This window comes from Mytilus trossulus, chromosome 14, assembly GCF_036588685.1.
Source record: "Mytilus trossulus isolate FHL-02 chromosome 14, PNRI_Mtr1.1.1.hap1, whole genome shotgun sequence".
Classification (NCBI taxonomy): domain Eukaryota; kingdom Metazoa; phylum Mollusca; class Bivalvia; order Mytilida; family Mytilidae; genus Mytilus; species Mytilus trossulus.
The window spans coordinates 52442952-52460472 of NC_086386.1; the positions used below are offsets into that span (position 1 = coordinate 52442952).

At 31.3% G+C, this 17521-nt stretch overlaps 1 protein-coding gene across 1 annotated transcript in view; it reads left to right on the forward strand.

Moving 5' to 3' along the window:
• Positions 1-11580: 11580 nt before the first annotated feature.
• Positions 11581-17521, forward strand: part of LOC134697872 (uncharacterized) — a 31457-nt gene continuing 25516 nt past the window's right edge. The window contains exons 1-2 of the mRNA XM_063560159.1: positions 11581-11703; positions 14979-15159. Coding sequence (XP_063416229.1) covers positions 11581-11703; positions 14979-15159 — 304 coding nt within the window. The remainder of the gene's footprint in view (positions 11704-14978; positions 15160-17521) is intronic.

Here is a 17521-nt window from a genome sequence, read left to right on the forward strand (position 1 = left end):
AATAGCCTTATCACAGAAATCGCTTAAATTTTATAATAATTTACTTTATGTACAGTTTATTTGAAAGCAACAATAAAAGTATAGGTCATCAATGATTTAAAAAAGATATTTCAAATTAAATGCCAAAAATATGGCATTTTTGCACCAAAGGGAGATAATTTGGAGCTTTTTCAATGATATAAACAATTTCAAAGTCATCTGGCGCCAAACCGAATCGATTTTTGGGGTTGTTTGTCGAACAATATCATAATGTAATAACTAATAGTGTAATGAATAAAATTTGTAATGAAAAAATAAAGATTTATTTTTTGCTGAAATTGTTCTAACCAAGCCACCATAATTTATGAATAGAGGGACATTTAAAGGCGTATCGTATCCGTAAATAATACTAGGACGCATCTAAACGCGTACTTACGTGTTTATATACTTATAGAAGCCAGTGCATGTATACATTTTTTTTCTATGTTCGATATCTCTTAGTCTTAAATACACTTTTTGTATTACATGATAGTTTTTATCTAAATTCTCGATATCTAATCCATCTTCACTCTTCATACGTGAATTTCAGGTTGAAGATCATCTCTGTCGGTATGTGTTTTACGAAATTTTTGAAGTGCAATAACATCAGCATCAAATGTAATGAGTATTAGAGATATGCCATTGTGTACCTATACCAAGGGGAAACTTTGTTCAACGTAAAAGTATGTATTGTTTTGTTGTATTGAATAGAAAATCCGGACGACTAAGAAACAAATAACGCCAAACGTTTTGCAGAAAATCTATGGCCTTCAATATATCATTTCATAAGAATCCTTTATGTTTAGTACTGAAAAAACTAAATTGTACATAATCCTCAAATGATATTGCAGATATAGTTAATGATTGAGTAAAAAACGTGGGGACAAAGTTCTAGAATAGTGACAAGAGAGTGGAAATAGGGATATGGTGTAGGAAATAATTTGTCATTTTCTTTTGTAACATTGGAAACAAAATCTTGTCTGCTTTTTTTCTTTGGTATCAGTAATTCAATCCGACTCATCTGATGTGGACAATTCATTCCTCTTTTATCAGTATATTTAGAGTACGTGCATAAATATTTTTAACAATACCTTTCTTTGTTTTATAATTCAACTTCACGCCTTGGTAGTTCTAACTAATTGTTCGTGTTTTAAAAAATTTACAAGTTTATAGATTGACACGAAAATCAAGGGATTGCTGAAATTGTGTAAATATAAGCTTGTGTTGTCATTCATGTGATGTTTTCATAATTGTATTATATTATATGTACTGTAATTTTTTGTCCTAGAAATATCATTTTCGGCGCAATACATATAATTAAGTACAGGTAAACAGGTATCCGACATTACAAACAAATAATTATGTTATCAAAAATGAAAGAGACCAAACATTTTCATCGTCCTTTTCCTTATTTTGTCTTCTCTTTTCTCTTTTCTTGATTACTTTTTATACACTCAAATAATCAATTCAACAATAACCCATGATTACGTAGAATCTACTGAGTGCGATCCGATAGGTCAACGTTTCAGATACGAATAACTTACGTTTAGTATGTCTCCCTTTTATTAGACCTTTTCAACAATTGCTTACACATACAGTTGAGCACGACTACGACCGGTAAGATGTGAGGGGTCGTTTTAAAAATAAAAAAATAAAAAAATATACTATAATTGATCACTATTCATGCTATTGGAGTTATTGCTTGAATTTTTTTTTGATTTGCAATGATACAATTTAACAACAGAGTCCAAATGACATGGATTTTCTAATTTAGATAGAAGAAAAGGATTAACTTAACGGTTAAAAAAAAAGAGAAAAGAAAACGATCTCGGATCGTGTAAATGGGAATCAAATATGAAGGCGAAGCATAATGTTAAAATATCACACCATTATTTAATTTTTTCTCCAAATGAAAGCCGTACAAAATACTAACATTTTCAGGACTTTGTTCAGGCACACAAAACATGTGACAGGTTTTTTTAGGTCTTAAAATATACCTTATGCATGCTTATAGACGCAATTAAAAAAAATCATCAGTACGAAAAAGAAAGAAAAGATTATAAAGCCGGCAAAAGAGAAACAGAGAAACAATTTTTGACCCGTTGACAATAAAATAAATAACAATGACAGTGTAACATGTAACACCACTTTATCAACACGGGCCTCATTAAACTCCATTGCCAAGCAATTTCCGCTTTTTGTAAGAAACCCAGAGATCATTTTCATAATTTCAGATAACTAGAGAATAGCTCTACGATAAAGGGACAACGTCTGTTGTTTTTGTCGGAACACCGGCAATTATATCGATCAATCACTTCGTGAGGACGACCCTATAATCAAATGAGGTAAAACATAACTCTCCCAACCCTTACTTTGCACTGTCCAAAAAGAATTCGTAATGACAAAGCTCTATAGAAACTATCATGTTGAATTATAAATTCCATACGCAGGAATGTACTGCTTACATTGTGATACATTGGAACGAGAAGTCAATTACACCCTCACTAATTCATAAAGGAAATACATCAACTTTAATAGGGTATCTTGAAGCGGCGTAGTCCCTCATCGATAAAATGGCGATGTGATCTTCTCCTTCGACTTTTGAAGTTAATGTATTTTTACCATCCCGAAATTGATATTGTACATGGGGTAAGGTTTAGATCGTTTGAAAAACACAAACTCGATCGTGTTTACAAGTATGTAACAGACGAACAGACAATCCAGTAATTATGTGTCATAAACTCGTCGAAAGAGGTACGTCCAATTTCCCATGAATTCTTTTCGTTCGATAAGATAGATAAATTTTTAAATAACCCGAAAGATGCTAATCATAGTACATTAAAATATGTCACATCATCTATATTCATACCTTCAACAGGTATTCATACAAAAAAATAAGTCCAAGGCTATTGATATTTTTATATTAATCTTTTTAACACCCTTTATTCACTTAGTGTACCATACCGCGTATCTTGTTAACAAGCCAAATTATATGTAACAAATTCTAATAGGATTCAGGTTTTCTCATTCTGAATATATTTTCATGTATATCTATTTTTGTCCTGGTCTTTTAAAAAGTTTAATCGTCGATAAGATAAGATCATTTATACTTTAACCTGACGACAACATCTGACATCAGTTGGTCCTAGAACACCTTGTGAATGTTGTGTCACAACCACACAGCAGATGTAAAATGGCCTTTTCTGGTTGAGTTTCTGGCATTTTAACAAATACAACAGCTTTTTGTTGTGTTCCGTACAATCACGATTTGTAGTGTAATTGATTTGTTCTGTGGTGTTGGTTTTTTTTCTGATGACTTATGTACCGGTGAAGGAACAGTGGTTAATATTTCAGTACAAGTGTCTACACAGTTGGTGACATGGCGACACACTTGCTGTTGACTGCATTTGTTACATATAATACCATGTTTAAAAAAAGTTTCCAAAACTTGTTGTGTGTTTTGAAACTTGTATACAATTGCCTTATTTTAAGTTGTGTGTATATTACACATGCAACATTTGAGCTTGATTACTATAGAATCAATTATCGTGTTACTAGTTTTGTACAGGCATCGACTTTAGTTTGAAGTAGTGTTTCCCCAAAGCATGTTTTGCATAAATAGACGCCATGCCATTTTTGAATGACGCCATGTTCTTTTTTGGTTTTGATAATATATGACGCCATGCCCTTTTTTCACTTCGTTGGATGACGCAATTGTCTCCAAAGTGTTTTAAATGGAATCCTTTAGTTGACTTAAGTTGTATTTGTATTATAATTTAAGTAAAATTGTTTTATAGTCTCTCATAACTCTTTATAGAGTGGCGCTTGTTGTTAATTTGTGTTTTTGTGGTGAGATTTTAATAAATATTTGTCTTGTCTTGTCTTGTCAACAAAAATAAAATTCATAATTGTCATGCCCATCGGCATTTCAATTAAAATTGTTACCTGATTGTGTTATATTCTAATCAATTGACAATAGGATAAAGTTATATACCTTGCCCTTATCAGTTTCAACATCTCTGTTAATGATCGTTTTCTGCTGATTAATAGATTAGAGATAATTATACAAACACTAGAATATTTAATTCAAAACAAAAATGTCCTCATGTTATTCATTTGTTTATGTATAGCATATACTTCCTGTTTTACTTCTTGTATTTATAATCCTCCTTTAATAGGAGCACTTGACACATATGCCTTTTTTTTTTATTTTTAAAAATCATGGATGAAAAAAATACTGTTTTAACCTTCTGCAATGTATGCAATGTATTATTACATCCATATATCATCTCCTGTTCCACCTGTTACCTTTCTAAAAGTACTTACTAAGGAACACTTTTGTGTGCACTTGAAAACACTCTTTTTGTAACTATTTAAATGAGACTTAATAACTTCCAACCCAACAATTGTTAATACCTTCTGTATTGTATGCAATGTATCATTGCATCAATATATCATCTCCTGTTCCACCTGTGATATTTTTAAAACTCCCAACTTAGGATCATTTCGGTGTGCACTAAATCAAACTTATTTTTTGTAACTATTGAAATGAGATTAATAACTTCCAACCAAAATCAAGAACATGCACAATAATTTCTAAAAATGGTTACAATACAACTTCTGTTCCATAAAGTAATTATTGGACTAGTATAATACCTGATAATTTTTTTTGTTTTCTGTAGCATAACTTAAAGGTGTCTTTTTTGAATTGGGTGTCCTTTTTTATAGTCTTTCAGGCGCTCTAGGTGCCAATTTTTAATTAAGTTACCATGCCCTTTGTGTGTTATAGGGGAAACACAATTGAAGGCAGTTGTTTCTTGCAATTATGTAAAAAATGAAATCACATGAATAGATAGTAAGTCATGAGAATGTACAATCATAGGAATGCTCACAATAAACGATACATTTTTTTTCTTTCTTTAATTGAATGATTTATAGTCATAATGATCCAGAATGACTCTATAAATCAGGCAAACTTCAGAAAAAATATGATAAAAACATTAATATATAATATGTCAACACAAAAATATTCAAAAAATCTATAATAGATTCGAACTTATTCTTGAAATAAACTTTCTTTTCAAGTTTTAGGCTCTACCGATTCAGCCACGGCGGTGCAAATAATCATTTCTAGTATTAATAAACTATGTTGATACAATTTAGCTTTGTTCCACTTTTTCATTAAAAAGTTGTTGTTTATGTATTTTATGTTTTAAGGACACACTAAACCAATTTCATTTTCGAGGGGAAAAGCTGTATAAATTACAACAATAACAAAATACATAACTTTCTTTTGGTTTGAAATGTCCTTATTGGGGATTCCCTGTTTTTCCAACCCGAAAACACCATAAATTCAGCATATTTGACTTTCATACTTTTTGAGGGTTTAGTCTGTCACACATATCATACTATATGAAAATCGAGATATCAATCAAAAGGCATTTTATTTTTTTTGTTTTTAAAGTAGAATTATTCTTTCAGCACTTTTTGAAATTGGCCCTTCTGGAAAAAAATATTTGGAAATTGGCCCTACCTCTTTTCATATCACAACCCCTAAGAATGTACAGAGACACATTTATCGTTATTGGCATGCGGCATAATCATTAAGTTGAAGAGAAAGCTAATCAGGGTGCGGAATGATTGCAGTATTCTTTTAATCAAATAATCGTGAAATTTCGTGTAAATACATGTCATAAGAATATAAGAGATTGGCGAAATGTAGTTATTTACTTTTTTATATATATAACTTCTTTAGCTAAATATAACCGCCAAATCAAATTTATATATTTTAGTGATTTTTGGGACTGTTTTTCTTTGAGACAACCCCTCCATTTTACCTGTAAACTGTAGGTGTCATTAGTCGGTATCGAGAGTTGTTGATAATGTCTATTAAACGGGATTGACAAATATTACCAATCTTACAGCAATTTGATTATCTAGGGTAGGAAGAGTGAACAGTCCCGATAATCTGACAATGAATTTTCCGACATCAATAAATTTTCCGATGTTTTTATTTTTAAATATATCTTCCAGGCGGTATATTTGAAAATCACCATACATTTTTTTTTTATAATAATGTTTACAAAGAAATGTATTAGGGAAATAACACGTTGTTTCCTTTTTAAATAGCGAGTAATTTGGTTTCATGATAATCTTTCCTGTCAAGAATCTTTTTACTCAATATATGTGTTTACAAAATAATTTTGGTTAATATAGAAAATCAGTATGGTGATTTTACAATTATCAGTAAGTCCTTTAAAGGAGGAAGACTGGCGAGAAATAAGGGAATGCCGATGAAAATTGCCAAAAGGTATATTAGGTTTGGAAATATAATATGCCATCTACGGCCCCCTCAAAGAGCTGTTGCAATGTTTCTTAATACAACAAATTGTGAAACGCTCGTTTAAGATGCATCGGATTGTGCGTCCCAAATTCCAATGTAAGCCTCCAACACTACGTTTAGTGCAACATACATTTTAATTTATGTTCGCATTACTTTAACAAAACGCCATATTTTTTATAAAACCTGTGAAACCTCATTTTAGTGAAACATATAGAGATTGAAGCAACCACCATTTGATTTTTTGGAATAATGTTAAAATGTCAATGTTTTACGGCTACAATTGATATATAAATTCTACGGGTAGATTTGATTTATAAATCCTACGGCTAAAACGGATTTATTATTCTACGGCTAGAATTGATTTATAAGTTTTAAGAAGTTATTGTCTAAATATTAAGGATTCGGCAAAATAGCGATTAATGTAACAAAGAGTTTTGCTTTTTTGCCGGTTTTATTTCAAACTTTTCGTCGGCAAGATAACTTGTTTAACCCCGCCATATTCTGCATGTATGTGACTGTTCCAAGTCAGAAGCCTTTTATTCAGTGATTTTATATTGTTAATGTGTTACATAAATTATTTGTTTTTCTTTTATTTCTTTTAACATAAATGAGGCCGTTGATATTGGGGAAGGGGGGGGGGCATTATCATTTCAATTGTTTTACATTTGTCATTCCGGTAGTCAGGATTGCTCGTTTTACAAAACAAAATTATCTGACCTTAATGTAATGCGTTGTTAACCAAACCACCAGGGGCGGATACAGCAGTTTTAAACGGGGGGGGGGGGGGGGGGTTCCCAACCCAGGAAAAAGGGGGGTCCAACTATATGTCCTCATTCAAATAAATTGATAGTCGTAAAAAAGGGGGGTCCAACCCCAAACCCCTGCACCCCTCTGGATCTGCCATTAATCCTCCATAAACTTAAACAGACGATATTTGATTTTATCATATAAATATATATACATTTAGCTGCACACTGCAGGAATCCAGTTCTTTTTTATGCAAGGATACCAATTATATTGGCAAACATTAATGATTTCAAAATTTTATCTGCACTCAATTTATAATACTAGCATGACTTTTTGTTCTCTTTTTATTTAAAATATTGAACCGTAAACAAATGTGATACCTGCTTATGGGTAGTTTTCATACCCCGGACAGACCTGTTATACAAAAATATTTTGACCGCATCAATCTAAACTGACCTTTTTTGCTCTTTCTTTCTGTAAATCTATATAGCTGCACAGAAATTCAGTTTTAATTTTAGGTCAAGATGGACTTTAATATACAAGTTACAGCAATATTGGAAAACAATAACCTCAAAATTTTGTTCCCATGAATTTAAAGTGCCAGCACGCCCTCTTTTTATTCAAAGTATTGAATCGTATAGAAATATCAGTGGTTTTCATACTTCAGACTGAGTCGTGTAATAAAATATGTTGACCGCATCAATCTAAACTGACCATATTTGCTCTTTCTTTCTGCAAATCTATATAACTGCACAGTAATCCAGTTATAACTTTAGGTCAAGGGTGATTGCAGTATATAAATAACTCAAATATTGGAAAACAATGACCTTAACAATTTGGTTCGCATGAATTTAGAGTACCAGCATATCCTCTTTTTAATCAAAGTATCCAATCGTTAACAAATATCAGTAGTTTTCATACTTCAGACTGAGTCGTGTAATAAAATCTGTTGACCGCATCAACCAAAACTGACCATATTTACTTTTTTATGCAAGTCTATAAAGCTGTACAGTACTTCAGTTATAATTTTAGGTCAAGAAAGACAGTATTATATAAATAACAGCAATATTAGAAATTAACAACCACAAAAAAAATTCCAATCGATTGAGAATGCCAGCATTTCCTACTTTATTCAAAATATCGCATCAGAAACAAACATCAGTAGTTTCCATACCTCAGACTGACTCATGTAACAACATTATTTGTCTGCATCAATCAAAACTGACCATATTTGACAGCATGGAACCAAAACTGACCATATATGACTGCATCAGCCAAAACTGACCATACTTGCTCTTTTTATTTAAACCATTGTGGTGACGTCAGCCTATTCATTTACCGTGGATTTTTTTCTAGATCAACGCTTCCTTAATTCGTCGCTGAAATGGACTCAACATTTTATATTCTTTTGTTTCCTTTGTGTGCCTGATTACATTAAGGTTGAATTGGCCAATTTAATGATTTCTGTTCAGTAATGGAATTAAATTAAAAACTTACCATTATTTTTTGTAATTTATATATGCCTGCACTGGGAGTCGAACCCGTCCATGAATTCTATTAAGTGTCACTAACATCAACATATCGACTACACCTGTCGGCTACCAATTGGTTACGATTAACTTGTCTCATTCATATATATAAATGAATTTTTGATAAACATCTGAACAACGGACACTCATGGATTGTACCTTTATCTATACAATAATAGGCAATCGTTAAGTATGAGTTGGTAGCTGCGAGGTTTAATGCACATGCTCAATGAGTTAAAAATTGTCGGCTTAGGTTCGAATCCTGGTGGCTTTTGTTGTTGTTGTTGTCTCTATTCTCTAGTTTTCCTGTTTTGCTCCTTGTTTTTAACTTATTTAGGATATTTTGTTTAATAAAAGCTATTCCACATGTTTGATACGAAAATGTTAGCACTATAGGTGTCCATTTTTGTTTTATAAATCAATATAGTATGATTTCATCTGTTTATTCGCAAATTCCTCTGCAAGAAAATCGGGATGTGCCAAGAATAGGACTTCTTGTTAGAAATTATGGACACAGGCTTTATATATATGCTATATATATGTTTTTTGTCAAGTTGTTGTCACCGGCTTTGACACATTCCCCATTTTCATTCTCAGTTTTATTAAAAATAAGATCAAATGTCTCATTTTGTCAAAACATACACGTACAGATGCCTGATAAATGAACATCTTTAAGGGCAGATGTTTTGTGTAAAACATGTATTTGTTTTTTTACCATTTAAATGAAATATATAATTTATTGTAATGCATATAACCTGGTTATTTTAATTCACTTACAATACCTTCTAATTAAGAATAGGCTTTAATTTTGAAAAGACATCATCACAATAGTTTAATTAATAGATACAATGGATCAGCGTTGATTCATGAAAAACAAACCATTCGCCCTTCGGGCTCATGGTTTCTTTTTCAAGAATCAACGCTCATCCATTGTATCTATATCACGTAACTCTTATAGTCGCATAGTTTATAGTAAATCTGTAATATTGTTATGTAAGGATGGATTGTAAAATGTAAATGATAGAAATATTGGAACAGACTGCTACCTCATTTCTTTTGCATCAATTTAGAGTGTCAGCGTGTCCTCTTTTTAATCAAAATATTGCATCATAAACAAATATCAGTAGTTTGCATACCTAAGACTGACTGGTATAACAAAATTATGTGTCTGCATCAACCAAAAGTGACCATATTTACACTTTATTTTGTAAATTTTAATATATATATAGATATTTAGATAGCTGCATGGTAAATCACTTATGAAATTGAGAAAGGAAATTGTGAATGTGTCAAAGCGACAACAACCTGACCATAGAGAAGACAACAACCAAGCACGATGGATTCAAATGACAGCATGTCCACTTTATATTCAAAATATTGAATTATTAACAATTTTAGTAGTTTCGATATATCAGACTGAGTTGTTTTAAAAACAACATTATTTGACCGCATCAACCAAAACTGAACATATACATAATATATACTTTATCATGTAAATATATATGACCTCATTGTAAACCAATAATATGTCTATGTCAGGACACATATTGCACGAAGAGACGACACCAAATTTTGTCCACATCGATTTAGCGCGCCATTATTTCCTCTCTGTATATCTATAATATTATTATTTAAGGAATGATTATAATATTTTTTCTGTCTATGAAGAAATAACATAAAAAAATCGATGCACACTGAATAACGCGAGTAGCCGGTTTTTTAACAGTGTGCATGCACCACATTTTTTTTTATGTTATTTCGAATAGACAGAAAAAAATATTACAGTCATTTCTTATAATGTAATTCTAAATTCCATTTTACACCTTGGCAAACCATGAATAAACGTTGACGACGTTACGGTCACATGACTACTTTTTTTCTATGGGCTGATAACAAAATAACGTCAGCCAATCAGAAGACATGTTACATCCAAAATTTATTTATTAAACAATGAATTGTCACAAAAGTAACTTTTTAAGTCAGTAGTTCATGATGGTGTTTTTTTAAACAAAACTATTTAACGGCATTATCCAACACTCACATGACTGATTTATATACTTTATTTTAAAATGAAAAGTACATGCATGAAAAGTACTCATCTTGGAATACTTTGAGGAAGGAAAATGATTGGTTTTGTTTGTAGCCTTACGTCCAGTGGCAAATGTTTCATTCATGTTCAGATCGAGTATATTTTTCTGACGTTCCAGACTCCCAGATATTATTTATAATTGTTACGGATAAGTTTGGCTACGAGATAATGCAAATGTACATAGTTTTTTTTACGTTTAACAACATTTTTTTCATTAATATCCGATAATTCATCCACCGGCACTGTACAATTTTCGTTTGAACATTTGTCAAAACAGAATTTTATATCATGAAAGTTATTCCAAGGCAAACAAGGTAAATTAAGATTAAAATTCCATGAATTAAATGCAGAGTTATATATTCAGGAAGAGACTGTAAAAAAAGGGAAACGTAATTTTCTGATGAGTTGGATAACCTTCTATCCACCTCAATATTTGTACATGGTTTTTTTATCAGTAAAAATATGGAAAAATTTGCTATTATATAATGTAAAGTAATTGGAACGGATTTTTTCTTCTAAATTCCAAAGTGTAACTACAACTGATTCTGACAGTTCTATTTAGAACAGTTCTAGTGTAGAACTGTTCTAGCTAGAACTGTTCTAGGACAGGTTAGAACAGTTTTATGACAGGTTACTCTGACAGTTCTAATGAGAGGTTAGAAGTGTTCTCCACTGTATTTTAAATCTCAGGGGTTGAATTTGGTTAACAGTTAAGGTCACCTATTCAGTAGTTAACAACATGACACAAAGAGGCGTCTGTGTGGCAGCGAAGTATGTTCAAATATTAAGCCACATTTGGTGAGAATCTAGGAAATATATTCCATGTTTCATGTAGAGCTGAATTCACATATATCATGAAACCAAGCAAATTTGAGATGTATCATAAGTTGTATGGAAATAATTGTATTTTCTTTACAGAAGCAGCATTTATAATGGTTTTACAAGGCTTTTATAGATATATCTACAGTGCTTTCCTGGTACGTAAATTTTAAAAGTTAAGGATAATTGTATATACATAGTGCATGATACTTTTAAAATAGATGTCATTGGTAATGTGTCGTTGATTACTATAAAGTTTTTTAAATGATAACAATAAAATTAGAAATACCATATATTTTCTTCAAGATGCATTACACATTTAACTAGTAAACCATGTACACCTTGAAAAAAAACAAAATGTATCACCAAAGTCCCATAAAAATGATGTGTATCTGTGTCGATAACAGTAAATTAAATTTGACTGGCCTGTGGTGAAAATGCCAGTTTACGAGACAACACAATTACTATAAAATATATTCACAAACATACTGAACTTCGAGGAAAATTCATAACGGAAAGTCACTTATTATATGATACAATCAAATGATATTTAAACTCGTCACCAGGATTAAATTTTGTATTTATGCAAGACCCACGTTTCGTTTACAAAAGATTCACAAGTGACGCTCGAATCCAGAAAAGTTGAAAAGGCCAAGTAAAGTGCGAAGTTGAAAAGCATTGAGGACAAAAATTCCTAACAGTTTTGCCAACACTATATATATATGTATATATATATGTGTGTATAGCATTTTGTATAAAGCTATATATTTCAGACGGTAAGAGAAGACCCTATTGTTCCATACCATGTATTCAGATATATATTTTGTTAAACAAATAAGGTCTGGCATATTTTGCTTGTTCGTGACCTCATTTTCGTGGCTGATCGACTGCTTAAAAAAGTTGCAATTCTATTGTGAAATGAATTTTGCACTAATTATAACTAATATGATATATCTATACTATATTATGGATATGGCTACTTTGCAAAGTCTTCATGTCTTTAAGACATGGATTTCCTTTCCTCGTTTTATTGATCAGCGATCATGGTTAAAATTACGTTATTATGAGTGTTTCGTAAATACTTTAATTTGCGGAGAAGGTTCTCTATCTGATGTATATGGAGCGCTCTTAATGTGCACATGTCTGCCTGATCGGATTTATCTGCCCTTGGTCTTGTTGTCATCTCTCCGACTATTAAGTTTATGATATATTTGTATTAAAACCTTTATCTTCAAGGTTTTTAACATATAATCATAAATAATGCCGGTGTATTAATATGTATAAAGTAATGTTAAAGAGTTTAGCGAATGTAATCAATGCATCACTGGTAAATTATTAAGTCTGGCATTACGTCAAAAAAGTTACCAAATAAATGTTCTCAATTCTTTCATTAATACACAGATTTGAGGGGTCAATTCTGCATTATTTGTCGAAAACTTATTTAACACGATATTTCACACCCTAAATTTTACAATAACATCTTAAAAGAACCGATTTGTTTGGAATATATACATACACATGCACTTTTATTTTTTATATTTCCTTATCTACAACTTGATCATGTTGATACTATAGCTTTTAGTAACTGCGATTATTCATAAATTTTACTTGTTAATTTAACTTATTGACACAATATGTGTTAATTAGTGTTGACATATTGTGTGTTATATCAAGTCTCGCTATGTTCCACCTATGATTAATATTTAGCATGATAAATCATTTGCGCTTCTGTATTCGTACAACTACAAAAGCAGTAAAAGTCTTTAATGATACTGTACTCAACTGTACTGGTTTTTACTCGACCAGTCTGAATTGGTCTGAAATCTACTCGACAGTAGTATTCACCATACTTAACAGTTTGAATTTTACTTGGCCAGCACTCAACCATTTCATACGAGTCTGAACTATGCTCGACCTAATCTGAATCACACTCGACCAAGTCTTCACCAACCTATATATATAAACTGAATTTTATCAATTTAAAAAATGTTTTTTTAAAAAAATTGAATTTGATCAACAACGTACTTGAAATTCAAAATGTATTCAACATAGTATTGAAATCAAAATTTCACAATATAATCAATCACAATATAACAACAACAAAATATTAATCAATACTTACATAACTGTATATATATGAACGAGTCTAAATTAAAAACTACGTTCAAACCTATGATTGCGTTGGATGAAAACCGCAATTTTTATACGTGTGCGTGTAGAACAAATTTCGTTGTAGAAGGGTCTAAAAACAGCACAAACAACATTTTCAAAAAGACCAAAAAAAGTGAAAAGTATATTTAAACAAAATGCATTTGACTAAAAGGTCAAACAACTTATGTTCTTTAACCCTGCTAACTGCCATTGGCGATTGCCAAATAAAATTGATCACCAGATGTAACAAAATGGATCTTAATATAAATTTAATACTAAACAGAAAACAAACTTTAACTTGTGGCCACGATCGATGTTATGCCACAAACATATGGTGTCAATAATTTTTAAGTACACTAGATCCGGATTTCGACACTGAACGTCTCTTCAGTGATGTAAGGGATCGAAACGGTATTTGGCAGGCCATATAAAAAGTAACCTCATTTTTAGAGAAAGTACCCTCTTTTTTAGATCATGACTCTTAAATTTAAAGAATATAAACGAGTCTAAATTGAAAACTACGTTCAAACATATTATGATTGCGTTTGATAAAAACCGCATTTTTTATACGTGTGCATGTAAAACAAATTTCGTTGTAGAAGGGTCTAAAATATATATGTCTATACATAATGTACACAGCCATGTATCACCATCATAGGTGGTGATCAGATGGATAAATCTGTTGTAGAGTTGTCACTGACTCGGACTTTCTTATAAATATAATTATTTTCTGTGACTGTATCCTACATTAATTTGTAGGATCCTTTACTATAGATAATTGAGCTGATATGTAACAATATCATCTCCATACCTTATATATCATGTACTGGACCACGACGTTAGATTAAAACTGACGAGAAAAGGTAACACACGGTCACCGAAACTTTACTATTGTAAAGCCCAAGTGCTTGTTTGGTCTAGCTGGACGGCTGCAGTGTAGGCGATATTGTGTCTCGATATCTAAGTAGAATGGGTTCGAATCCCGGCGAGGGAAGAACAAAAATTTGCGAAAGCAAATTTACAGATCTTACATTGTTTGGTTGGTGTTTAGACGAGTTGTATATACATAATTTACACAGCCATGTATCATCATCATTAATGGTGATCCGATGGATACATTTGTTGTAGAGTTGTCACTGACTCAGAGTTACTTACAAATATAATAATTTTCTGTGACTGTATCTTACATTAATTTGTAGGATCCTTTTCGATAGATAATTGTTCACATCATCTTTGTATATGTATGTCAATAACTAAAAACTAACATATTTTTTATATTCAGATTATATCCATACTGAAGATATCTGATGCTGTGTTTAACTTTCGGTGTCCTGTTCAGTCACACTGGTCACATAGAGCTGACACTATTTGTGGCTCTAACAGAAGTTACTTTTGCTTGTTTGATAAGAATGGAAACAATTTGGTTGAGTTTTGTAGAGATAAACACGATTTTGAAGCACCAGGTAATACACGTCCTATTTTCTAAATATACAAACGTGCCTGTTTAATGTATCAGTTAATACTACAAATATTTATATGGGCAAACTAGAGACAAATGTATCTAAACAATTGTATTGGTTCCTTTTAATTGATGATGTTGAAATGAAATATAGCGACCAGTCTTCCGAAATTTACCAAAATGAACATACTTAAAACAAAGCAATGGTAAACGATAGTAACTGTCCTTTCCTAGATTGTTAAGACGTTTTGAATAAAAGTTGAATTATTGTGGCTCTATGATATGCTCATTTTGTTTTGTGCGTTTAGATTTATTTTTTGGCTCGCTTTTGAATTAGTCTATTGTATGGTTTGAAAGGTTCAACATAATTCTTTATTTGATTATAACTTAATTAAACATATTGTTTTGTTAATTTTTCTTTGTACAATCTAACCGTGTTTCAAATCAGACCATACTACAAAATAGCAAAATAGGTAAACTTATTGTCCTGTTTCATTTTTTTAAGATCTTTGACCTCATGTTAATTGTGTATCAAATACATTTGCACCTGTAAAACGTAACACATTTGATCAGATTTTAAATACAGAAAGTATCAAACTAGTCCCGGCAATCTAGCATAATTTTGACCCTAACCTAAAAGTAATTGCAACAGAAGATTTTTATTTTTAATCTTTAGCATTATGCCCAAAATATACACAGAAAAAAGTCCCGTAAAATCTTTATTGAGAAAGACTTAAAAAATCACGATTTGTAATTCCTGTAGAGATTTGCATTGAAAAGGGTTATAACTCTGCTAAAAAAGGCAGACCTCCATAAAAATTGATACAAATTTTAATTTTACCTTTTCTATTCAACAGAATATTTTGATTCTTGACATTTCAGCTGTCTTTAGAGTACAGCAAACAACTCTTAATGTGTTTTCGTATCTTTTATCTAGCTACAATCTAGATTTCGTAATTCATTAGTTGACCACTTTATGACTTTTTCGACATGTCGATGTAAAGAATGACAAATTTGATAAAAATAATAATTCATATATTCTTCCTTTTGTGGTTTAAAGTTCCTTCAAACAAGGAAGATGCTGAACAAATATAATATACAGATATAAACATTAACAGATTTTCAAATCATTTTTTCAAAATGGTCATCAAGCCACAAAGTTGCGATTTCTTTAATGAAAATGCACACACAAAAAAAAAGATACCCATAACACTTCGGTTTTGTACATTTCATAAGCAAAAGATTATATATCAATAAAATATAGTAAAATACGAACTTATAATCCCGCCAAAGTACAATGTATCATACTTTACATAAATTTAACGAAAATCAACCCAAAACAGACAAAAAAAGATTTAGTTTTGCGGAGTTTTTATCACCTTCCAATGTTTATTTCCATAGGAAATTGAAAACGCTGATTTTGAGTTTTCCTCTAGTTAAATTTAATGGGACTTTTTTCTGTGTATATTTAATTTTTAGGGCTTAATGCGAAAGATAAAAACTTTAAAATTTTCTGTCACAATTAGTTTGACTATAAAAAATAGTTTGACTGTAGTAAACTTCACTATTGCGTCCAAACGTGTCAAATATTTCGACGTTTGCGGTCGTAAGAGGCTGCTTGTATTGTGTTCGACATTGATTAGAATGTTAGCTTTCTTGTTTGGATTGTTTTGTTTTTGTGATTTCGGGGCCTGTTATAGTAAATAATAGGACAAGGCCTTAGCTTATTGTTGAAGATCATACGGTATACTGTAGTTATAACTGTTTATGCCATTTGGTGTATTGTGAAAATTTGTCACATTTGCGAGCACACCACATCTGTTTTTTTCTATATATTTACACTACCAACCTCCCCAGAGTAGATAAGAAGCCGTCGGTTCCCTACTCTACATTTTGGTTCTCGGTAAAGATAGGGTAACTAAAAACGGTAAAATAAAGCCTACACTCAGAGGAATTTTTGTAAACAGTCAACTATATATTTTCCAAATATTTTCTCCTGTAGAGAAAAAATTTAAACCTTTTTAAATACAGAAAAACTCGGTTGATGTAGTTTTGATGGCTCATTGCTTTTTGCTAAACGTGCATCAACCGTGGAATACGTAAGTAAATATGAAAAAATGGTACACCCTTAGTGTGTACTTTGATAAACTATTCATTAAAGGTACACATATTCCTGATTGCATTGTCTTAATACGAATATTTTATTTGTATTGGTCATTCTTATTGTACAGAGAAAGTCAATAAAAGATACACTATTCTATGTATTTTACTTGTTTTCCATCTGCCTTTACAATTAGCGAGAATATATGAACTACAGTTTTTTTATGAAATAGCTTAGTTCGCAGAAAGAACAAATTTGATTCTAA